The following is a 26,450-nucleotide window of genomic DNA, read 5'->3' as shown; positions in this document are numbered from 1 at the left end:
AATCACCTCCCCATTGGCACAGAACACTGTGACACCTACTGGCAACTCTCAGAGATTATTATACTGACCTATATCAGATGCATGAAAATGAGCTCCACTGAAGATGAGTTGCTACCTACATGAGATTGTGCTGGCCAGGCTATCGGAGTGTCAAAGGAAATTTTTAGCACAGCCCATCACAGTAGACCAGGTTAAAGAGGCCATATTGAATCTTTCAATGAGCAGAGCCCCAGTACTGGATGGCCTAACAAGAAAATTCTGCATATAATTCACTCCTCTCCTTGCACCACACCTGCTTGTACTATACGAGGAAGCTTGTAACTTACAACTGTTACCCCTCATACTACAAGAAACACTTAGTATTACCCTCTTCAAGCCACAAAATGCACCGGAGCATTACCAGTCCTACAGACCGCTATTACTCATAAACATAGATGTAAAGATTCTAGCAAAACCTATTGCTAACAAGATAATGTCTCTCCTGCCTAACTTCATATTGTCGGAGCCGTCTGGATTTGTGCCAACGAGGTCTATATTGCACCATTTACATACCATCTTCACACTACTTCACCAAATCTACCCACAGCCAGATGCTGTGTGGTGCCATTGGAAGCCGCCAAAGCCATTGATTCTATAGAGTGCTGGTGCATGTTGACGATTGTGCAAGGAATGGGCATGCCTGCAAACTTCATACAGTGGATTAAACTATTGTACACCAGTACAACAGCCCAAGTGCAAATAAATGCGCACACCTCTGAACCAATAACAGACTGCAAGGGGACGAGGCAGGGCTGTCCCCTATTTGTCACACCTAGCCTGGATGTGTCCCCCACTCTTCCTTTACTGGGCACAAATAACTGACGCACTGTAAAACAAGTTAATTGAACGGATAGAATAGAAATCCCAAATATGCCTTTTGGTCTTTGTTAAAAATGTGTCTCTGGTGGCGTGGAGGCTGGCAGCAATGGTGTTGTTGTGGGCAGAATGCAAAGTAGCAATGTGCTGGGCTGGTACCACGAAGCAGCAATGGATATCGGCTCGTATCTACTGTAGAGACCAACTTGAAACATACGCAGAGGAGCGGGTGGCATCCCACCCTAAGGATATGTGGTCCCCTCTAACAGCCTGTCTGCTGACGGAAGGGGAGGAGGCTTAGGAGAGACAGTGAACTCACTCACACTAATTCAAGGCATTTGGTCCAGTGCATCAGCATTGTACTCAACTCCTATATCTGTAGTATGGTAACTGTCTGTTCAGTTGTAGCTCATATGCTGGTATCGGTCTTCTGATTTTCCCGGTATTAATGGTCCATGCTGCAATGGAATCTCAAACTAATAAAATTCATATAAAAACATAAATGGGTTGTAATTTGGATTTTAATGACTAATATTTTACACTGTCCCTCTCAAAAAAAAAACAAGAAACTTACAGGTGCTTCAGTACCTGAAAATTGAATTAGAGTTATCTTCTCGCTGTAAGATAATTCATTTAAAATATAATCATGGATATCTTGCAGTATGTGAAATAATCCATTAATAGTGTACTTACATATACATTCATGAGCCAGGTAGACAGCTCATTATAGTGATACCTTTGTGTGCTGCTTAGATAGCCCACTGAGCTGAGTTAAGTATCCCAGTCTGTAATGCAACCTTTGTTCCTCTGGTGCATGTATTCTGTGAACAGTTAGCATTCATTGTGTCATAATATATCTGTGAAATAACAGTCTGTATGAAAATCTGCACATTTCAATAACAGTAGTGCACAAACTTTGAGAATGGTCTGAAAAACTTGTGGAGAACACAGTCTTTTGAAGGACGACAGTAATACAAACAGTAGCTCACACAAACTCTGAATATAAGCTCATAAGTATGGTCCAGCTATTGTTGCAACCCTAACACTTTTTTCTTTCCTTCCTTCTCTTGATCCTTCTTTCTTCCTATTGCTCCTTTCTTTCTTTTGATACTTAATTTTTCTTTTGATCCTTCCTTCTTGCTTTCTTCCTTTCCTTTAACCTTTCCTTGGTTCTTTCTTTCCTGCTTTTTTTTCAAGCCATCCTCACAGACGAGGCAGAAAATATCCTCGGGTGCTGGGGAAGAGCTCTAATGTAATTTCAATGAAAATGAAAGTGAAATTAGCTGATTGGCTCATTGCACTTTACCTGCATCGGTGCCCTGAGCACCGATTCAGATGGAGGAGGTATCATTTAAACGGGGAGATACTCCTCTTTCCAGTGGGACCTTTCCTTAGCGGATCCCTGCTTGGGTTTCGCTGCAGTAGAGTGATCCCCAAGCGGGAATCCACCCACTAGACACCAGGAAGGAGGGACCGGGCCCTTGGGCAAGGACTTGTGCTCCCCTCTAAAAAGTGTAATTCTCACAGCCTTTCTGCACCTCCTCCCCCTCCCAAAGGGGTAGATGGGGCCATTGCCCTATCCTGGATTCCTCTAGGTGTCTAGTTGTCAAAAATGTACAGGTGTGCTAGGTTTTCTTAGGTGCTGTCTGAAATAGTGCCCAGAATTCATGACTAGGCACATTGCAAAAAACGGGTCAAGTTTTGCATGGGAAAATTTGATGTGTTCTTGTTGCCTTTTGGGCTGTTTCCTGTCATGGGCAGTACGCCTAACCATACAAGTGAAGTACCAATTTTATTGGTTGGCTTTGGGGAACACAGAACAGTAGAACAAGTGCCATTACCAATTGCCTTTCTCTGCATTTGCACCTTCTAAATGTAAGACAGCTTGTAAGAAAGAAGTCATTTGGAGAAATGCCCTCAAATTGCCATGCTAGGATAGGTCCCCACAAATTCAGAGATGTTCAAATAACCCCTGCTTCTAAACTCCATATCTTGTGCCCATTAAAAAAATACATAGATTTCCTTGATACCTGTTTTTCACTATTTATAGTTTACCATATGTATTGCTCTATACCCCGCCCACAATGGAAAACTATTGCAAGTGTAATAGGCCTCAAAAAAATGAAAGAAGTCCTACTTTGGTCAACACACAATTTAGAAGGGAAACTTTAAGAAGTGTACATTGTACGAGAGAAATATAGGCCTCAATCTGGGTACGATGTAGACTGGAGTGCAAGGACAGGAAGTCGAATGAAGGAAGAGGCTAGGTGCAGGGCAAAGCAGTTACAGTCGGATTCCGCATTCCACAGATAATTTAGAAGGACACATACACAGGGGAGAGTCTGAGCCACTTTCTTATACCAGGGTCAGGAGAAGGGGTAACTCATCGCTGGCCTGAAAGGGAGAAACAGCACTAGTTGTTTGTGTTTCAAGGCTTGCAGGGAGTAAGAGACAGACCGTAAAACTTCAAAGCCTGTTAGACGTGTAGGGAGGACATACTGATAGAGTAAGATCAAAGGACACTGTGCATGTTAGAATATGTATATGTATATTATATATGTTACAGCTGCATTTTTGTAACAAGCAGTCAGATGTGTATTGAAGAATTTATTGCCTTTGTTAATTGTAAGTACTATGAAGGAGGTGGAACTTAAACATCAACTAAGACTATCAAAGATGCTGTTTGTAAGAGCTGAGTTGAGTGTGGTTCCAGTTGCAGAACTGGACTGTACTCCTGGCCGATTTGCTTACAAATATACTAAATTGTTATCAGATTTGCGTCACTTCTTTATTTCTGAGAATTTGACTACACAAGGTTCAGCTCAATGATTGGCTCTGGGTACCTCAAGTTCTTGGAAAACCCATAAACCCTATTTATTCCCACAACCAGAAGGGTCTAGCAGATGTAATGGGGTATAGCTTTTGTAAATCGGCCATAGTGATGAGAAGTTACAAATGAAAACATTGTCACAGGTGTCCATTTTTTCCTACAATTTATCAATATTTGTTTATTTCGACACTTAGTTTCTTTGGCGGGGGCGCAAGTTAGGGCACGAGTTATAGTCACTTGAGGTAACTCTAAATATAACAGGTGAATTTCTATGGTTTGGTACGTGTAAAATGTGAGCCTAACTATAATGTCCCTGTAATCTTTGTTTTTTTAAGTGAATATATATATATATATATATATATATATATATATATATATATATATATATATATATATATATATATATATATACATTCATGCATTCATTCTCACACAGTGTTCATAATCTTCCTTTGTAGCAAGCCCAAACTATTTTATCTGTGGCCCATTGTGTGGCCTCCCTACTTGAAAACAAAAAAAAGCTCTAGATACGCTCCTTCAGTCCTTGGTGAGTGGCCAGAAATACAGATAAGTAATTGAAGGCAGGGCTGGCTGCCTTCCCCCACCCAAATGACTTATTTAGTTGTGGTATGGCAGGCATGAAGTGTGTATGTGGTGGTGGCTTGGGTTTAGAAGGGCCACACCAATCTTGCACAGTGGAGACCACCATCTTTAGCAGCACAAAAAGGTAGAGTGCAATGGACTCCAGCCTTCGCCTGTCAGTGAGTACCTACATGAAACCACATAAGTCACACACACACACACACACACACGCAGATGCCCTTCATTCATGTCTGATACACAATAAAGGCCAATAACCTAACATGGGAGAATAATCAGATCCTTTACGGAGGGGAGCCGGTCGATGCCACCCCTCTAGGATACAGATAATAATGCCAGTACCCCTGGATAGATTGCTCACTTCCACCTCCGTCGATTCTATATAGCCTGACGCAAAGGGCAGGCTTTACTGTTGCTAGATGAGTTAGTCTTGGGCGAGCCCTAATATCAAAGATCAGCTGTATTGTCGTCAAAAGCACAGTTTAAAGGGAGACTTCCAGTTTCCTTGCAGGATCGTTGAGTCTACAGTGGGAAGTTGTTATGACGTCTTAACATGTAATGTGTGCTTTAGTTTTTTCATGTACAAAGGACGTGTGCATAATGCGCGTAGATTTTATTGAAACTTTCAATTTCATTTGTCCCGCCTTCACCCTTTTTAGGGCTGACCTACACAGCACATGCACTGTGCTGCTGGACGCATTGTTTACTATTCAATGGGCCTACAACCCGATCACAGCATACCATTGTCATTTTTGTTGTCGCTTTAATTTGCAATATTTTGATGGATCAGCACTCGCAGGCTTCCCTTCTTTCTTGTTTTAGCTCCTCTCTGGAGCATGCACAGAGTTCATGTGCTCTTGCTCGTCTTTTTGCAATGCACAGGATTTTTTTTGTTCTTTTTTAAGTGTTTCAGTACTATTCCTGGACGTTCTGTGTGTTGCTTTCCCACTTTTAACACTGGTGTGCAGCTTCTTACGTATGTTGCTTTCACCCTGTCTACCTTCAAGGGTGACCGATCCTTCAAAAAGGCACTTTTTTTTTTTAGGAGTGTTTTCAGAAGATGTCCTTTTATTTTACATTCGGTTTTCTTTCTTTCAAGGATACACATTTATTTTACATTGCGTTTTTTTATAATTAATTAATGACACATCATGTATTTGCACTTCTTTCCAGCAATATCAAACTTTTAGATGTTATACAGCGTTTCATTTATGTTGCTTTCACCCTCTCTGCTGTCTCTATCAACTTTTTAGCTACTTGCACCCACAACTGTACTACTCTACACCACTTGCCTGTATGCCAGTCCTTGCCACTCTGCTCTATGCCACTCTACTTTACACCACTCCACGCTATGCCACTCCAATCCACTCCACTCTATGCCACACCACTCCATGACACTCCACTCTTCGCCACTCCACCCTACTCTCCGCCACTCTACTCTACACCACTCTACTTTACACTGCTCTCAAGTTCACTCCATACTACTCCACGTCATTCCACCCAGTATCACCCTGCACCACTCTTTGCCACTCTAGGCCACTCCACTCCACTCTGTACCTCTCCACTCCATTCTGTGCAACTCCAGTCCACTCTTCTCCACTCTAGGCCACTACATTCCTCTTGTTTCCATTCAGTGGCACTCTGTTCTGTGCCACACTACACTACTACATGCCACTATACACCACTCTACTATGCACCACTCCACGCCACTCTACTCTGCCACGTCACATTGTCAACACTCTATTCGAGTCTGTGCCACTCCATAACATTTCACTCTATGCCACTCCACTCTACGCCACTCTAATCTATGCCAATCCACTCTACTTTTCACCACTGTGCTCTACGCCATATCGCTCGACGCTGCCCCACTCTACGGCGCTCGACCCACTCTCGCCCCTCCACTCTACTCTACGCCACTCTACACTATGCCATTCTACTCCATGCTGCCCTACTCTACAGCACTTTACTCTATGCCACTCTGTGCCTCTCCACTCATCGCCACTCTACCTTATATCACTCCATTCCTCTCTACTTTACGCCACTCATCTCTACTCCTCTCCTGTCTACTCTTCACCTCTCCTCTCTACTCTTTGCTACTCCACTCTACTCTGCACCACTCTATCTATGCCACTCTATGGCACTCTGTGACACTCTACTCTATGCTACTTCATTCCACTCTGCCACTTCATTCCATTTCACTCTGTCTCTCCACTCTACTCTACACCACACCACTTCACGCCATGCAACTCCACTCTACACCACTCCTCCCTCCCCCACCCAACAGCACCCCACACTACTCCACCCCAATCCACTCAATTCTGTGCTAGTTCATACTATGCACTCTACTCCGCTCTACTCTACGCCACTCCACTCTACACCACTCAATGCCACTCCACCTTGCGCCACTGTAATCTACACCACTCCTCTCTATTCTGTTCTACTCCACTTTGCGCCTTTCTACTCCACTCTCCTCTGTGCCACATCACCAACTTTCAGCCACACTGCACAGCAGCCACGTTGCTTTACAACATGGACAACAGAATTTGGCAAAGCCAGTAGCTCTCACATAGGTGGAACCTATTGACTTTGTCAATGCTTGTTTTCTTTCTGTTTAGAACTGGCCTTTAGAATGTTGGTGAGCCCTGCTGTGACAGACAAGCATGAGGCTGAAAGTATGGGTGTTCTCTGACAGAATTGAAGATGTTAAAATACATTAATTTTTGTACTTCAGACGAGTCCTCCTCTACTCATAGGAAACACACAAGACTGTTCTTCATTCCAACACTCAGAAGGGGAAGAAGGAAAGATAAATTCTACAATGTGAACTAAAATTATTTAAAGGTCATATCCAGGGAGACCAGAGCAAATAAAGCTCTGAATCATTGTGCTGTAATCATCTAGAATTGCAAGTAAATGAGTAGTATAGATAATGGCCTGGTTTACTGTAACATTGTGCATATTTTGCCTTCCTTCTAGTTACATGCATTTCCTTGATTTATTTGTTTTAATTTTCACATTTATTGGTTTGAACATTTTCTCATTGTCCGCAATGCCTTAGACTAGTACTGATTTAATTTTCTACTATTTCACATGTTTGATAAACACTAGGCTATAAACAAATGGCATGCCTTTTTTGCAACTTCAAGGTAAGTGTCACCAATAGCAGCTCAGAATAATAGAAACCTTCTGTCGGTGTTAGTCCATTGCATTTGGTATGACCAGCAATAAATGGTTGACGTATATGACAGAGGCAAAAACCTCTGACAATGAAGCTCCAGTCCTACTTTAAGAGAAGATTTAGTCATTTGAAATGCTTAAGTAAAATAGGTGTAATGCACTCAAACAATACACAAATCATCAGGTATTATACCTACTATGTTTTTGCATAGGTTTATCTGTGTCTTAAACTAACATGTACTGTTCCCCAGTCGTAATGGAAAGAGGCCACGTCCTCCATCACAAATCATTAAACTGTTTTCACATTATTCTACTATTTTTTTCTAAATAGCATCTACGAGAATTATTAAATGATTTAAGACGGTCTGTGACAATATAAGGTTTCCCCATCAGAAGTTAGTGAAACAGGCATCTATCTGTTCTAGCCTGGACTATGACAGAGAACCTCAAAACAATGAAGACCTAAACTGTGTGCCATTTGCCTTTGTTTTCTTTGTGAGTTAAAACATCTCAACGTGTAGCAAATATACATCTTGAAGACTAAATTAGATGTAAAATATCTCCTGCAGGCTGGGTATCAGATCACTCAACAAAGACTTCCTATTGCCGTTAATGGTACACTGACCTATCGCATAAAAACTGGAAAAAAATGGAACCAAATGGCGACCAGAACTGTGAGGATCAAGCAGATCCAGCTGGAGCAGGACAGTGGCAAGAGTCTCCATGATGAAGAAAAGAGCCAGACACTCATTGACTTGAACAGGGCTGGTAGGTGTGCTGAGTGTTTCTAACTGCGGGGATTCTTGTTTTATATCATAAGGCAACATCTGCTATAGTTACATATCTACAGCCATTGTTACCTCTGCTAACTATGAATCAGCTGAAAAACACACGTGGTTCTTATTGCTTCCCTAGTGAATGCTCCTGTTAGTGTGTCTGACCTCAATAAGTAAACTTACAAGGGGACGCGAATAGGTCAATGAACCTTTTGACTGGCAATTAAGATGTTCTTACCATAGCTCCAGTACATAATCAATAACCAATAATCTATACACAATATCAGTAATCAACAACAACCAATAACAGTAATAATCAATGGAGTCAGTAATTGTCACTCACCATGACCCTTCAGTCATGAATAAACACATCATTAGTAAAAGTTAGAATATTTATTTCCGTATATTAACAATGCTAAGGTCATGTAGATTAATCTCAAAATCAAATGGAACACCTACAGAAACAATACTGGCTGTCCAAAGTGGCCTAAGAAGCGTAATCTAATCAAAGCTTGAACTAAAACACATTCTAGAGTTACAGTGCAAATTATTAACAGAGTCAACTGCGTCAAAGTTAATTTCGTACATTCAAGTTCAGCAAAGAAATTCATCAGGCATTATTTCTCTATTAGCACAATTCCATTAGTGAGAATCCTTAACTAACATCCGATTTGCATCAGCATGCTGGGCTTCATGCAAAACAATTTAGTAACACAAATTTGGAAAAACATCTAACTATGGCTCTAGCAAAACAATGCAGTTGGTACCTAGGAAGAAAAAGCAAATATTCATAATAATCAACAGTCTAATTCATAATACCTATCCTCAGTGTGGATCAGCAAGCAGAGTCAGTCTCCGTCCTCAGGACATCAGTCGGCCAGCAAGGCATCAGGATTCAGCATCAAAGTTCAGAAAACGCAAAGGCTTTTCTATTTTTTTTTTTATATAACTCTGTTTTTATTGAGTTTGGAGAACATAATCCACAAGAAGAATGCAGTACAGTGCTTATCAATGCGAGATATGGCAGTATCATTATGTCACATTACCAGAGGACAGCATTAACATAAATCCAAAACAAGGGTCGATAGCAACCACTGCGGCAGAATTTTCCCTCAAACACCCCGTCCCCCGGCGAGGATCCACATGGAACCAGCCATTAGACGTATTGTAAAGAACAGAGGCATAACCTCACCATAGTTGGACGACATCTGTCAAATTGATTTAAGGTGTACTCCTACATCCCTCATTGTCTGTGCTTCCTGCAGAACTTAAATCCTCCTCTCCAGTGAACCGCTCCAATAGCGCACTTCAAGCAACCACATCAGTCAGTGCCACCTCCTCCCTACGTGTCTGCCGCATATATTGTTCCTCAGCCGCACCCCATTCCATTAAATCTCAAATCCAGCAGGGGATTGAAGGATTCCGGGCACTCATCCTTCCAATAGCCACCATGTGCTTGGCCAATACCATAGCCAGCTGTGTGAGCTTATATGGGAGAATCCTGCCCCATGGTCTCCGCACTTCCCACCAAAAGTTGTGCACCATCCTGCAGGACCAAGCTAAGTGCAGAAAGGAAGCACCAAAAGCGCCACACCTGGGACACCCTGCCCCTCGTCCCGGATCAATCTTATGGAGTCGGCTAGGTGTGAGGTATGCCCTATGCACAAAATTGAAGTGTAACAGTTTAAACCTATTGTTGCATGACACCGTGCGCACCAGCGAAAATGCCATTTCCCAGTCAGCTTCCTCTATGTGGTTCCCCAGTTCATGCTCCCACACTCTACGCGACACACTTATCGCGCCCAGCTGATCATCCCGAAGGGCTTTGTAGAACTGAGTGATAAAGTGAGTCCCCTCGCCCCAATTAATCAGTCCATTCGTCACCGCTGAGGCCTGCAGGGCCACTGGAAAACACCAGATCTCACAAGCCACACTCTCCGTTTTGCATATTGCAAGAACTGCCCGGGGCCCAGACCGAACAAATCCTGAGCATCAGTGAAAGAAATGAACTCACCATTGGGGTATAAGTCTCCTACCAATTCACATCTCCCAGCCTCCAACCCTCCATGGACATCAGACTGTCCATGTCCCTAAAAGGTGCTAAATCCCATATCCTCAATTCTCTGTCAAACGGGGGCCGTCGTAGCCCAGTTTTAACTGCCTGTTCCCAAATCCAGGCAGTGGTTTTGACCAACTAGGGGGCGGATGATTCGGACCGACCACCCAACATCAATAGATGCACCAACATCCGTCCGCCCAGCATTCCTGCAAACAGTCTCTTCTCCCAATTGTCTGACTCAGTCATCTCTTTTTCTGCATGTTGTAAATGCGCTGCATAATAATAATGTCTAATATTGGGAATCGCCAGCCCTCCCCCCTCCAGATCCCTTTGCAACACAGGCAGTGCCACCCTACTACTTTGCCCGGCCCACACCAATGAAATCAGCAAGCTATTTAGACAGCAGAAGAGCTGAGCGGACAGCGGAAACAGAGAGTTCTGAACCAAGTAAAGACACCGCGGCAGGAACACCATCTTAGCTACAGCCGACCTTCCCATTACAGAAAGATGTAATTGTAGGAGGCTGGCCTGGCTTGTAGTGGGTACCAAAGGTACTTACACCTTGTTCCAGGTCTAGTTATCCCTTATTAGTAGAATAGAGGTGTTTCTAGCAGCTTAGGCTGATAGAAGGTAGCTATGGCAAAGCAGCTTAGGCTGAACTAGGAGACATGCAAAGCTCCTACTATACCACTTATATCATATGCACAATATCATAAGAAAACACAATACACAGAGTTACTAAAAATAAAGGTACTTTATTTTTATGACAGTATGCCACAAATATCTCAGTGTGTACCCTCAGTCAGAAGGTAAGTAATATACACAAGTTATATGTACACAAACCAAAAATAGGTAAGTAAGAGTCAGAAAAGTAATGCAAACAGTGTAGAATTCCAATAGGTTGCAATAGGTGAACATAAGTCTAGGGGCAACACAAACCATATACTCCAAAAGTGGAATGCGAATCACGAATGGACCCCAGACCTATGGGAGCTTGTAGAGGGTCGCTGGGACTGTAAGAAAACAGTCAGGGTGTCCAAGATACCCACCCAAAGACCCTGAAAAGTAGGAGTAAAGTACACCTACTAACCCAAAAGAGCACAAAAGTCGTGATAGGGGGATTCTGCAAGAACAACAAACACCAGCAGTGCATTGAAAACGGATTCCTGGACCTGAGGACCTGCAAAGCAAGGGGACCAAGTCCAATAGTCGCGACAGTATCCAGGGGGGACAGGAGCCCAGGAAACCCCGGATGAAGGTGCTAGGAAGCTGCCTCCGGATGGAAGAAGCTTGGAGTTCTGCAAGAAAGAAGAGGACTAGGAACTTCTCCTTTGGATGGAAGATGTCCTACGTCGCGATGAAGCTTGCAGAGGTGTTCCCACGCAGAAATACCGCAAACAAGCCTTGCTAGCTGCAAGGGTCGCAGTAGAGGTTTTTGGGTGCTGCTGAGGACCAGGAAAGACCAGGATGTCGCCCCTTGGAGGAGGAGACAGAGGGGGCGCTCAGCAACTCAGAGAGCCCTCACAGAAGCAGGCAGCACCCACAGAAGTACCCGAACAGGCACTTAGAAGATTTGTGAACCGGAGTCCCCGCAGAGTTACAAAGAAGGGTTCCACGACGTCGGAGGCCAACTCAGAGGGTTGAGCACTGCAGGACAGAGTGCTGGGGACCCAGGCTAGGCTGTGCACGAAGGAAACCCTGAAAGAGTGCACAGGAGCCGGAGCAGCTGCAAATCACGCAGTACACAGGTTTGCAGTCTAGCGTGGGGATGCAAGGACTTCCACCAAACTTGGACTGAAGGATCACTGGACTGTGGGAGTCACTTGGATAGAGTTCCTGTGTTCCAGGGACCACACTCGTCAGGATGAGAGGGGACCCAGAGGACCGGTGATGCAGACTTTTGGTGCCTGCATTAGCAGGGGGAAGATTCTGTCGACCCACAGGAGATTTCTTCTGTGCTTCTGGTGCAGGGTGAAGGCAGGCGACCCCCAGAGCATGCACCACCAGGAAACAGTCGAGAAAGCCGGCAGGATTAGGCGCTACAATGTTGCTGGTAGTCGTCTTGCTACTTTGTTGCGGTTTTGCAGGCGTCCTGGAGCAGTCAGCAGTCAATCCTTGGTAGAAGTCGAAGAGGGAGATGCAGAGGAACTCTGGTGAGCTCTTGCGTTCGTTATCTGAAGAATTCCCCAAAGCAGAGACCCTAAATAGCCAGAAATGGAGGTTTGGCTACCAAGAAAGGAGGATTGGCTACCAAGAAAGGTAAGAGCCTATCAGAGGGGGTCTCCGACGTCACCTGCTGGCACTGGCCACTCAGAGCAGTCCAGTGTGCCCCCAGCACCTCTGTTTCCAAGATGGCAGAGGTCTGGGACACACTGGAGGAGCTCTGGGCACCTCCCCTGGGAGGTACAGGTAAGGGGAGTCGTCACTCCCCTTTCCTTTGTCCAGTTTCGCGCCAGAGCAGGGCTGGGGGATCACTGAACCAGTGTAGACTGGCTTATGCAGAGATGGGCACCATCTGTGCCCATCAAAGCATTTCCAGGGGCTGGGAGAGGCTACTCCTCCCCAGCCCTTCACACCTATTTCCAAAGGGAGAGGGTGTAACACCCTCTCTCAGAGGAAATCCTTTGTTCTGCCTTCCTGTGCCAGGGCTGCCTGGACCCCAGGAGGGCAGAATCCTGTCTGAGGGGTTGGCAGCAGCTGCAGTGGAAACCCCGGATAGGCAGTTTGGCAGTACCCGGGTTCTGTGCTAGAGACCCGGGGGATCATGGAATTGTCCCCCCAATACCAGAACGGTATTGGGGTGACAATTCCATGATCTTAGACATGTTACATGGCCATGTTCGGATTTACCATTGTGACGCTATACATAGGTAGTGACCTATGTATAGTGCACGCATGTAATGGTGTCCCCGCACTCACAAAGTCCGGGGAATTTGCCCTGAACAATGTGGGGGCACCTTGGCTAGTGCCAGGGTGCCCACACACTAAGTAACTTGGCACCCAACCTTCACTAAGTGAAGGTTAGACATATAGGTGACTTATAAGTTACTTATGTGCAGTGAAAAATGGCTGTGAAATAACGTGGACGTTATTTCACTCAGGCTGCAGTGGCAGGCCTGTGTAAAAATAGTCAGAGCTCCCTATGGGTGGCAAAAGAAATGCTGCAGCCCATAGGGATCTCCTGGAACCCCAATACCCTGGGTACCTCAGTACCATATACAAGGGAATTATTTGAGTGTACCAGTGTGCCAATTTGAATTGGTAAATTTAGTCCCTAGCCTGCAGTGACAAATTTGGAAAGCAGAGAGAGCATAAACACTGAGGTTCTGGTTAGCAGAGCCTCAGTGATACAGTTAGGCACCACACAGGGAACACATATAGGCCACAAACTTATGAGCACTGGGGTCCTGGCTAGCAGGATCCCAGTGACACATAACAAACACACTGACAACATAGGGTTTTCACTGTGAGCACTGGACCCTGGCTAGCAGGATCCCAGTGAGACAGTGAAAACACCCTGACATATACTCACAAACAGGCCAAAAGTGGGGGTAACAAGGCTAGAAAGAGGCTACCTTCCTACAGTAATCTGTTCCAGAACGAGACCGAATGCTCCAGGCCGGTAACCACTCGTTCTACGTTGTGTTTTTTGTGCGCCACCGCATTGTGAGTGACCCAGATGCCTAGATACCGGAAGCTTTCAATCTCTCACCTGAGTCCCACCCTCGGCAAATCCTCCTGCGGCACACCGTAAAGTGACCCCAAGGGAAACAGGAGTGACTTTTTCCTATTCACCTTAAGACCAGACACAACTCCAAAGGCTCCCAACAGCTGCAGCAACAAAGGCACTGAGACACTGGGCTCCCGAAGATACACCAACGCATCATCTGCATGTAGGGAAACAATGTGAGTAGTCTGCCCCACCCGGATACCCCTTGCTAACCACGCCCCAACACCAGTGTTCTTTCCCTAAAACAGTACCTTTGTCTCCACAATTGGCACAGTCCTGGCACACAGATAAGTCCCTTGCAAATTGTACCCCTGATACCAAGGGCCCTGTGGCCAGGGAAGGTCTCTAATGGCTGCAGCATGTATTATGCCACCCTGGGGACCCCTCACTCAGCACATGCACACTGGCTCACAGCTTGTGTGTGCTGGTGGGGAGAAAAAAACTAAGTTGACATGGCACTCCCCTCAAGGTGCCATGCCCACAACCCATTCCTTGTGGCATAGGTAATTCACCCCTCTAGCAGGCCTTACAGTCCTAAGGCAGCGTGCACTATAGCACAGGTGAGGGCATAGCTGCATGAGCACAATGCTCCTACAGTGTCTAAGCCAATTCTTAGACATTGTAAGTGCAGGGTATCCATAAAGAGTATATGGTCTGGGAGTTTGTCAGACACAAACTCCACAGTTCCATAATGGCTACACTGAATACTGGGAAGTTTGTTATCAAACTTCTCAGCACAATAAATCCACACTCATGCCAGTGTGGGATTTATTGAGAAATGCACACAGAGGGCATCTTAGAGATGCCCCCTGTATACCAGCCCAACTTCTAGTGCTAGGCTGACCAGCTTCTGCCAGCCTGCCACATCCATACAGGTTTCTGGACACATGGGGTGAGTGCCTTTGTGCACTCTGTGACCAGGAACAAAGCCTGCCCTGGGCGGAGGTGCTTCACGCCTCCCCCTACATGAACTGTAACACATGCCGGTGAGCCTCAAAGGCATGTCCGGAGGAGATAATGAGAAAAACAAAGAGGAGGAGGAGTCGTCACCCTCCAGCCAGGACAGCCCCCAAGGTGTCCTGAGCTGAGGTGACCCCTTCCTTAGAAAATCCTCCAACTTTTCTCCATCTTGCTTTGGAGGATTTCCACCAATGGGATTAGGGATGTGCCCCCCCCTCCCTAAAGGGAGGAGGCACAAGGAGGGCGTAGCCACCCTCAGTGACAGTAGCCATTGGCTACTGCCCTCCAGCCCTAAACACCCCCCTAAATTTAGTATTTAGGTGCAACCCTGAACCCAGGAAAACAGATTTCCTGATGACCTGAACAAGAAGGACTGCTGACCTAAAAGCCCAGCAGAGACGACTGAGACAACAACTGACTTGGCCCCAGCCCTACCGGCCTGTCTCCAGACTCCGAGAACCTGCAACAGCGACGCACCCAGCGGGACCAGTGACCTCTGCCAACTCAGAGCACTGCCCTGCAACCCAAAGGACTAAGAAACTCCACAGGACAGCGGCACTGTCTGAACATCCAAGAAGAAACCATTTTTAAAGGGACTCCAGCCTCACTCCAGAAGCGTAAGTCCCCAACACTCTGCACCCGACGCCCCCGGCTCATGTCCAGAGAAACCAACACTGCAGCGAGGACCCCCAGACGACTCCCAAGACGTTGACACCCTGAGACGAACTCCCTGCACCCCCATGGCGACGCCTGAAGAGCGAATCCAGAGGCTCCCCCTGACCGCGACTGCCTGGTAACAAAGAACCTGATGCCTGGAAGAAGCACTGCACCCGCAGCCTCCAGAAACCAACTAACGGTGCAGGAGTGACCAGCAGGCGCCCCTCATTGTTTCCCAGTCGGTGGCTGGCCCGAGAAGCCCCCCTGTGCCCTGCATGCATTGCCAGAGTGACCCCGGGTCCCTCCATTGAAACCAATGCAAAACCCGACATCTACTTTGCACACTGCACCCGGCCGCCCCTGTGCCACTGAGGGTGTATTTTGTGTGCCTGTTTGTGACCCCTCTAAGTGCTCTACAAACCCCCCACCCCCTACCCCCCGGCCTACTCCCCGAGTATGCAGGTACTTACCTGCTAGCAGACTGGAACCGGAGCACCCAAGGTCTCCATAGGTGCCTATGTTATTTGGGCCCTACTTTGTCCTCTTCACCTGACCGGCCCTGTGTTGCTGGTCCTTGGTGTTTGGGGTTGACTTGAACCCTCAACGGTGGGCTGCTTATGCTCTGGAGACTGAACTTGTAAGTGCTTTACTTACTTGTTAAACTAATCTTGAACTTACCTCCCCCAGGAACTGTTGATTTTTGCAGTGTCCACTTTTAAAATAGCTTGCCATTTTTGACAAAACAGTGTACATTACTTTTTTACTTCAAAGTTCCATATTTACCTATGCCAAGTACCTTACAATTTATGTACTTACTTGAATTCTGAATCTTGTGGTTCTAAAATAAATTAAGAAAATTATATTTTCTATATAAAAACCTATTGGCCTGGAGTAAAGTCTTTGAGTGTGTTCTCATTTATTGCCTGTGTGTGTACAACAAATGCTTAACACTACCCTCTGATAAGCCTACTGCTCGACCACACTAGCACAAATAGAGCATTAGTATTATCTATTATTGCCACTATCAACCTCTAAGGGGAACCCTGGGTCTCTGTGCACACTATCTCTTACTTTGAGATAGTGTATACAGAGCTACTTCCTACAAGGAGTGATCATCTGTGTTGGGTGCATAAGTGTTAAGGATAGTGATGGAAGACCCATCCAAGGTGCCCTCTACAAGTATATATCTACCCTTGACATCCACTTCACTGTACAAGTGGGTAAATGGGACCCCAGGGGCCACCCATATGGTCGCGCCCCTTGCATAAGAGGAGAACATCTGGTCCCGCCATTTCTTGGATAATTTTTGTTTCCTCCTCAGTCATGTGTGTTTCCTGAAGACAGGCTATATGAACCTTATGTCTCCTCAGAAAGGAGTGTACCCTGTAACGCCTGGTGTACCTCTTCAACCCCCTGACATTCCACGTCAACACATTAATCTGTCGACCCAATGCCGAAGTCTAGCCTCCATCCTTCCCTCTGTACCTCCTCCCCTCACCTCCCCCCCCACCGTGAGAAGACAAGGAGAATACACATTGCCCTTCTCGCATACATGCCTGCATTGCTGTTATGAACTTCAAACCTCACCAACCAAACAACCCAACCCTCCAACACCCACCCCGGATGAACAGTAGAACAAGCACAACAAACCATACTGTAGACCCTTGCCATAGATGCTGCCAGAACAACAGCCTAGTCCCCAACTATCCAGTTATGAAGTCCTACCACAACCGGGGAGTAACCACCCTCCACCCTGACTTCAACATACTAATGACTGAATACCAACCCAACATGACTTGATGTAATCATAGACACCTCGATGTCCAATACATTTCTGAGTTCAAATAGCGCCCCTTCAGGACCTTGAGCGTTGTCCCGAAGGACCCCTCCGTGCAGTCCAAATGCTCTCACTTAGACACAGTATATCATTAGTTGCCCCTGACAGTATGCAGTGTCCAGCAACAGGGAGCCTGCCGTCGCCCCAGCACATCGCGACCCTACGCTTGGGCAGCAGCAGCAGTCCCACCAGCCTCCGGTGCACGGACGGATTCCCCTCGACATATCCCAAAAGAGCAAGACCTCTGTTCTCGCAGCACCGTACAACTCCATGCGAGAAGCAAGAAGTCCGCCTCATGAGCCAGACACCCCTCGCAGTGCGCGTCAGCTCGAATACCCATACTCTTCAATCTAGGGGCGTATAATACAAGCGATGTAAAAAATTGAGTGAATAAGGCGCAGTCTATAGTTAGGGGACAGCTCTCTCATATACGTGCAGCATCGTCGCCACACGTCATCAGGAATGGTTTTGCTTATGTCCCCCTCCCATGGGGCTTTAGCTTTAATCTCAGTCTCAGACACCGTGTTCTGCATGCAAACATATAGACTTGTGATAAGTCTGCGCGGGGAATCGCGTTTGATATATAAGTTCCAATGCTTGGCACACCAGGAGCACTGCAGGAAAGCAGGGGTAATGTGCACGGAGCATGGCACGAATTCTGAGAAAGAATAATCTGTGCAGTGTCATGCACATCACCAAGTGCAGCCTCCAAGGAGATAAACATCCCATCCGAAAACCAAGATCCCAAAGTAATTAAGTTGGCCTCTCAAAGAAACTCACAGACTCGGACATCCTCCGATAACGGCATGTGTGCAACATCTCACAACAACATCGAAGCCGCAAAGGACTCTCGCACAACAGCGCGCCCAAACAGCGCAGTCCAGGCCCTCGACGTACAAGCCACAGTATCGACCCCTCGTGATCTGGGTCTGAGTCTGGTCGGGCCACTAAGCACCCGCGGCAGCTTATCAGGCCAGAGACACTGCGTAACACTCAGGTGCCAAATCTGTCAGGTATCGTATAGGGTGCAGCCAAAAATGCGCAAAATTAGCCTGCGTGCAATGATAATAAAGTTCTAGATCCGGGGCTGCCAAACCACACAGTTCAAACAGAAGTGTCAGTTTTTCTCTGGAAATTCTGGGCTGCCGACCAGCCCAGGCCAGAGCCACAAGTACAGACTTAAGCTGCTTCAGAAAGCTCACTGTAAGGACAAGAGGTAGGTTGATAAATAAATACAGAAATTTGGGCAGAATAACCATCTTCGCTATCACTATGCGACTCGTCAGAGAGAGCGGCAGTGAACGCCACACCTCCACCTTATCTTCCAACCTTGTAATAGCTTTGCTGTAATTTGCTGACCAAAGCGTATTAATGTCCCTTCTCAGCCAGATACCTAAATACTGCATTCGTCCATCAGCCCAGCTGAGGGGATATCTAGAGGGGCATCCTCGGACAAGGGTAGCACCACCGACTTGGACTAGTTGATGGTGACCCCAGAAATCTGCCCAAAGCAAACTATATCATCTAGCAGAGCGTCACGGTGCAGCTGTGGATCGCGAACGTGTAGGGCGACTTCGTCCGCATACATAGAGATCAATATTGGATGCTGTCGGAATGCCAATCCCCTGTAGTTATGGTGCTGTCTCAGGTGTGCCGCAAGCGGTTTCATCGTGACTGAAAAAAGCAGCAGAGACAGTGGGCATCCCTGGCAAGTGCCCCTAGCAATCGAAAAGAGGTCAGAAATTGTCCCATTGACTCTCAGCTGGGCGGATGGCTGCGAGTACAGCAGGCGAATCAGTTGAATAAACCTAGGGCTCAACCCCACCGAGCTAGCAAAGCGAATATATACGGCCATGCAAGAGAGTCAAAGGCCTTAGTAGCATCAAAGAACATCGCCGCCGCACGGTCATCAGGATCGATCATGCTAGATATTGCAAAGTAGGTGCGGAGATTATACAAATTAGAGCACCCAGGCACAAATCCAGACTGATCCGGCAGCACCAAGGAAGGGAGCAGAGGCTGCAGTCGGGCCACAATAAGTTTCGCCAGAATCTTATTATCTGTATTTATTAATGAAAGAGTCCGATATGAATCGCAACAGCACGGGTCCTTATCACCCGGCAGACTGTGTATAGCCTGGATCACATCATCCACCGAATAGGGAGCGTCAAGAAATTGCCTATGTGAATTCTCACACCACAGCAGGCTGATATCCTCAAAGTAGTCAGTGGCAGCAGTGGATCTCAGCCCTGAGTGCTCAGTGTATAGGTCATAATAGAAGTCAGTGAGGGCTCGCCTGATCTCAGTGCCGGTTTGCCGCACGCCAGTCAAATCAATCAGCTCTACAATATAATTGCTTGCCCATGGCTTACGAAGCATTGTTGCCAGCGTTCCGCCGGCCCTCCCACCCTCACCATATCTCCTCGCCGTAGCATCTTTCCCTAAAAAGCAAACCTCATGAAGTGCAGCCTCCTCATACTGTGTCATCTTTCCTCTCAGTTCAGCCAGAAGGTCACCAGACCAGTCAGAGACAATAATTTTTTCGAGATCAGCAAGCTGGGCCTCCAGATTTGCCAAGTCCCGCCTTAGCGCCTTCAGCACTCCGTGCTGTTTAGAGAGGCAGAGCCCACGAATTACTAACTTGAAAGCCTCCCACACGGTGCCCGCAGAAGACACAGATCCCTGATTCTCAGCAAAGTAGTGCACAATGGCGTCACGGATCTCGCCCCTAAAAACCTGATCTCTAAGCACACCATGGGGCAGCCTCCACATAAAGGCACTGCCGGAGCCTCTAGGAACAAGCAACTCCAGCAGGACCGGCAAATGATCTGACAAGGTATGGGCCTTATGCTCAATTGACTGAGTCCAGAGCTCTAGGCCCTGGTGCTGAGCCGTCTATCTATACGGGACCAACTGCCATGAACATAATTGACACAGGTACCCTCCCTGCCAGTTCTGTGTTTTTCCCTCCATAGGTCCACCAAAGCACCTTCAGCCGTCACAAGAGACAAGGCCTTAGCAGCTGCCACGTGGTGTGGTCTAGCCTGGCTTTCACGGTCCACCTCAAAGTCCAGTTCCACGTTGAAGTTCCCCCCGCCCCCCAACAGCAGGGACCCAGTGAGCCAATCAACCACGACACTTCCTCAAAAAATTCAGGGTCATCAGTATTTGGGCTGTAGCTCGACACCAACCTACATGGTCTATCTAGCAGTGTTCCTCTCAACATGACATAACGACCATTCGGATCCACAAGCACCTTTTCAGTACATCATTGCAGCCCCTTCCGGATCAAGATCACCATGCCCGTGCATATCTCGAATACATCGCAGCGTGACATTCACCAATCCAACCAGCTTTCACCCAGTGTTTCGTGGCTTCCACCAGGTAAGTCTCTTGCAGCATACAAATGTGTATTGCATGCCGCTGCATATAGGCAGACAGCAACCTCATCTTACACCCATCATTCAGCCCACGAATATTCCAAGTGAGGCAGCGTACAGACGTCACGCTTTTTTGCGCCATCCCAGCAATCTACCAAAACACACAACTCCCCATACCATTTCAATAGAGGCATCGACTGCATGCAGGGGAAGGAACAGGAGAGAAAGAAAAAAGACAAGGAAAGTAAACTAAGTACAAAACATTACAAACCCCCACTCACACTGACACCCTAATTGGGTCAGTATTACAATCCCGCCCAAACCCAAATACAAATCTCACAACATGATAATAAACAGCTTGAATGGACTCATCCAATGGGGCGTCAGTGAGGCCATCCGAAACCATCCCAAATGAGATGGGTGGGCACAGGGACTCCCAATGCAAGGTGTATAGCAGAACAGACCGCACCAACATTTAAATCAACAACAAATTTGCAGGCAACAAGACACCGGACAAGGCCACAGGGACCCCAAACTTTAGAATGAATTTAGTCATTGTCACTAAGAGCATCACCCTCTCTGCCATCAGCCCGCGGGCACTCCAACTGTGCCTTTTTGGAGACAGGTTTAGTGTATTTAGCAGCCATTTTCGGGCCAGAGAAAAAGTGCAGCTTGCCCTTATGCTGCACTCGCAGTTTAGCTGGATAAATGAGGGAGGATTTTAGCATCAGTGTGGCTCAAAGTGCGTTTGGCCGGCAAGAAGGCCTTATGAGCCTCCTGCACCCCAAGAGTGTGGTCTGGGAAGAAACTCAGTTCAGTATTATTATAGATCAGAGGTTGACGCTTTCAGGCCAGTCTTAGTATAGCATCCCTATCTCTGTAGTTCTGTAGTTCAGTAAGCATATAATAATAGGGCATGCCGGAGCCCCCGGCGGAGGCCGCAGCCCCAGAAATTTGTGGGCCCTCTTCACCACCAACACCCGGGAGAGCTCGCCGGGGAATAATGCAGAAAGCATGGTCTCGACATAGTCCTCCATCCGACCCATGGCTGTCGACTTCGGGAGGCCCAAAATGCAGATGTTATTACGGCGGGAGCGAGCCTCAATGTCCTCATTTTTTTCCCAGATCGCCTCCAGCACGTGCTCCATGCGCAGCAACTGTTCCCCGTCTCCGCAGTGATTGTCCTCCAGATCTGAAGTGCACGATTCCAGCTGCTCAAAGCGGGCGTCATGCGCATCTACCCGTTCCTTTAAACGATCCATTTGCTCAGTTAAATGGTCGAGCTTCCCGTTGATGCTACCTAGGCTATGCTTGAGCTGTAAGAACATAGCCTTCATGGAGGACACTGAGGCCTCCTCCTCAAGCGGCAGGTCATCCGCCGACCGGCTGGCGAGGCCGCTTTTCTTTTTCCCACCATCAAAAGTGAGATTAGGCTGCCTCTGGTCCGCCTTCCCCATCCTCTACGCAGCCGACCAGGCCGGCAGCCAAAGAGACGCCCACCACTCCACACAGTAGAAGTCACCAGTTAAGCAGGGCCACCAAAGGATAAAAGCTCCTCGCTGGCACTCCCGCCCGTTGCACATATCACGGCAAAGGAGGGGGCGGACAACAGGCATTAGAACTAGGCCCACGTCTGCCACCGCACAGCCGGCAGCAGCCACAGAAGTCCGTCACAGCGGCCCACAGCAGCAGTACTCCCACCCAGGGGACCACACAGCTCAAACCCCGCCGTCGATCAGGCCCCACAGGTCACCAGTAGCAGGGCCCCCGCCTACCAGAGAGGCCAGGCCCAGGATCACCAGTAGGCCTCCTCCAGGAGAAGGGAGGGGGTAGGCCCACACCCCAGGCATCTTGAGAGGCATCCCCCATGGGCACAGGGCACCAGCAACCCCCTCGAGCCCACCAGAACACAGGAGGGGTGACAGGAGGCACCAGCCCCCAGACCAGCCATAGGCTAATGCTCCTGCAGGAGCCCGCGGCCCAACCAAGCCGCCGACCAGGCCCCGCAGGAGCAGAGAACATCAGGGCTTCGGCCGGATAGGGGGTGAGACAAAAAAGGAGAGAACCGGGTCTCTCCCAACGCCACTCACCAGCTCGGCCTCCTGTGGCCGAAGAAGCAGGTGCTGCAGAGGCCCGCACGGACTGCGGGCTGAATCAGGGCCAACCCCGCAGGGCGGCACAGGCCTGCACGGTCCCCGGCACCCAACCAGCACAACACCGTTGCCCACAGCCTCCTGTCAGGAATCCCCAAGGTGCCTCCTGCGTTATCTGTCAGCATCCCCAGGGATTAGGGTTAAATCATATCTCTGTTCTTGGTTAAACCTTCATGGTTCTAAGTAAACATAATGGGCCTCATTCCAAGTTTGGCTGGCGGCGGGCGCCGCCAGCCAAACGTGAACCACCAAATGGCCGCTCCGCGGTCAGAAGACCGCGGATGCCATTCTGGCTTTCCCGCTGGGCCGGCGGGCGACCGCCAAAAGGGCGCCCGCCGGCCCAGCGGGAAAGACCCTGCAACAAGGAAGCCGGCTCCGAATGGAGCCGGCGGAGTTGCAGGGGTGCGACGGGTGCATTTGCACCCGTCGCGATTTTCACTGTCTGCAAAGCAGACAGTGAAAATCTTTATGGGGCCCTGTTAGGGGGCCCCTGCACTGCCCATGCCAGTGGCATGGGCAGTGCAGGGGCCCCCAGGGGCCCCACGACACCCGTTCCCGCCATCCTGTTTCTGGCGGTGTAAACTGCCAGAAGCAGGCTGGCGGGAAGGGGGTCGGAATCCCCATGGCAGGATTCCCTGGGCCAGGGGAAAACCGGCGGGAAACCGCCGGATCCCCTTTTCTGACCGCGGCTTTACCGCCGCGGTCAGAATGGCCCTGGAAGCACCGCCAGCCTGTTGGCGGTGCTTCCGTGTCCCCCAGGGTTGGAATGAGGGCCAATGTGTTGTGTTACACAATTGGTTTTATCAATGCTTGTTTTACCAATGCTTGTTTACTAATGTGAGTAGGTGTAGACATGTGCTTCTAATTGGGTGTAGTGTAGACATGTGCTTCTAATTGGGTGTAGTGTAGACATGTGCTTCTAATTGGGTGTGGTGACTCATCCACATGTGGAAACTCAACTGCTTTCCTGATTGGCTATAAATAGCAGAGTGAAGCATGCCTCCCTGCTTGGCTTTGTTTTGCTTCCTGATCTCAGCATCTGATTTGTTCCTGTACCAGCTGACACCAGACATTCCTCCAGCACTCTGGAAAAGACTGCAGGTAAGGGACTAGTATTATCCAGGGAGTTTGATCTTTGAGCGCCGTGCTTTCCTAGAACAGCTGGTGTATTTCAAACCTTGTATTTTGGAAGAGTGCTTATCTTGAAGAGACAAATGCATTTCTGAACATTCTACATTATTATTGTAGTTACTTGCCTAAATATGCTTCAGGAAATCTGCTTGAGCTCAAGTACTATAAAAAGTGAGAGTGCAATTTTAAAAGAGCATTTACGTGACTTTTCTTTCTCTAATAGCATAACTCTTGGATTTAAATTGTGTCATTCATGCCTGTGTTTCAGGTTTGAGGAATTTGCTTTTAAAGGGTTTTTCACACACACAGCGAAACCAAACCAAACTGTGCCACCCTAACTGTTTAAACCCAGAGTGGACATTTGTATTTCTTGGATTGTTTTTGTTCCTTTTAGTTTAACCCTATGCATGCAGGAAAGTTATATGTGATATAATGAATGCCCTTGTTTGTCTTTCTTGTGCATGATAAGTGCAACCACAGTTCTAATTGTAGTGTGCAACAGTGAATATCTGTGATGCCAGCCCTAGTGTCGCAGTACTTATTGTTATGGTACTCAGTTTGGGATTTTGGTAGTGCAGTGTTAGTAATTGTGCCAACAGTTATTATTATCCAAGAAAAGTGCTGGAGCATCCCGGTGTTCTTCTACTGCTCCTGTGTCCATATCCGAAACAGAGATGCAGTTTCAAGGAATTTGAGTGCACTAACTCAACTATCACTCTGTCATCAACGACCTGCCCCCCCCCGAAGATACAGGGTGCCTGGCTGGACCGGCAAGTCATGGCAGTCTTTTGTCTCTTTCTCTTCCACTCCCCCTTTCCTTTTGGGACACCTGCCAGGGTTTCTGTGTCCACCAGGAAGTGCTGAGAGGTGTTCCAAGAGGTCAGGAGCATACCATCGCCCCTGCAGACATCCTGCTTTTCAGGTGAGTGGCCCCGTCTCGACACAAAGCCAAGCCGCAACATACAGGGCTGCCTGGACGATGGATTCCTCAATGGGTACTTTCAAAGGTTTAGCACAGGCTTTACCAGCTGATCAGGATGCTCCATCTTAATTAGATGTAACTAGGGCCCTAGCAGGATTACAGAAGGAAGTTCTTTCCTTAAAGCAAGAGAACCTGGAGTTGCACACTGAACTACAGCGGCATAAACCACAAGACACCCCCTGAGGAGGAGTCAAACTAAAACAAAGATCTCCAGTACTACAGACCCCTCGGTTTGACCCATCTAATTATGTTCCTAGACCCGATTCAGGCCCAACGACTTCCATCACACAACCCATGCAGGTAATGGTCACAACACCTACCCCTGTGCCCTTAGTTCTTCCAGAAAGGTTTTTTGGAGTTAGTGCCAAGTTCAACATTTTTCTTAACCAGTGCCAGCTACAGTTTTTGTGTCGGGCAGCTGCATTCCCCAACGATGCTACAAAGGTAGCTTTTATTATCTCTTATTTGGGAGGCAATGCAGCTAATTGGTCTGTTACGCTGGTGGAGCGCAATTACCCTATACTGTATGATTTCAACCGGTTCAAAGAAGCCTTGCGGAAACTGTTCGCCAAACACCTCTTCGTGCAAGCCAGTGGCAATGAGTTGCTGAATTTGGGCCAGGGAAACAAGGATCTACTGTCCCATATCACCTCTTTCAATCCGTTGGTGGCAGAGACTGAGTGGCCCGAGGAGAAGAGGAGCTTCCTCCTCTATCGTGGCCTTTGGGACGATCTCAAGGATGTTCTAGCCCAAATTGTTGAACCTCCTACGGAGTGTTCAGAGTTCCTTGACCTGGTGGTACGATTGGATCACTGCTTGAGTTGAACGTAAGGGAGAAAAATTCCGGGGTGACACACGCTTAGTGGTGCTCAAAACTGAGAGTCCACCATTCCCACTGATGATACACCTGAGCCCATGCACATTGGCAGTGTGCGGGGCCCACTATCTAAGGAAGAGAAAGTACGTAGGAAAAAATTTAAACTGTGGTTTTACTGCGGTAAGGTAGGGCATTTTGCTCGGGAGTGTCCTAACAAACCTACTGCTTCAAAGAAAGCCATCAGAGCGGTAACAGTGCCTGAATTCTCTCTTTCTGACCAGGCGGAAAACTAACTGGCTCGATAACTTCTGAGACCATTTTATCAAGTGCTTCTTTCAATATGGTCTCATATCTTCTGGCTAATACCACCAGTCCAGTACCTCGACATCTAACTCTTATTGTGACTTTAGTGTTGTCCCGTCAGGTTCGTAAGGTTATTCCCATATTGCTTGCTACTGGAAACTTTTTAGACTTGGGTTTGGCTAAAACCCTAAATATTACGACTG

At 47.6% G+C, this 26,450-nt stretch overlaps 1 protein-coding gene across 1 annotated transcript in view; it reads left to right on the top strand.

Annotated features, from left to right (window-relative positions):
* The window catches only part of GATB (glutamyl-tRNA amidotransferase subunit B), a 684,248-nt gene that overhangs the window by 342,090 nt on the left and 315,708 nt on the right, over positions 1 to 26,450 (top strand). Inside the window, exon 4 of the mRNA XM_069242652.1 lies at positions 8,032 to 8,230. Within this exon, the coding sequence (XP_069098753.1) occupies positions 8,032 to 8,230 (199 nt within the window). The remainder of the gene's footprint in view (positions 1 to 8,031; positions 8,231 to 26,450) is intronic.

The sequence above is a fragment of the Pleurodeles waltl genome, chromosome 1_2 (genome assembly GCF_031143425.1).
Source record: "Pleurodeles waltl isolate 20211129_DDA chromosome 1_2, aPleWal1.hap1.20221129, whole genome shotgun sequence".
NCBI lineage: Eukaryota > Metazoa > Chordata > Amphibia > Caudata > Salamandridae > Pleurodeles > Pleurodeles waltl.
The sequence above is the reverse complement of the archived record's forward strand: the minus strand, read 5'-3'. Positions and strand labels throughout refer to the sequence as shown.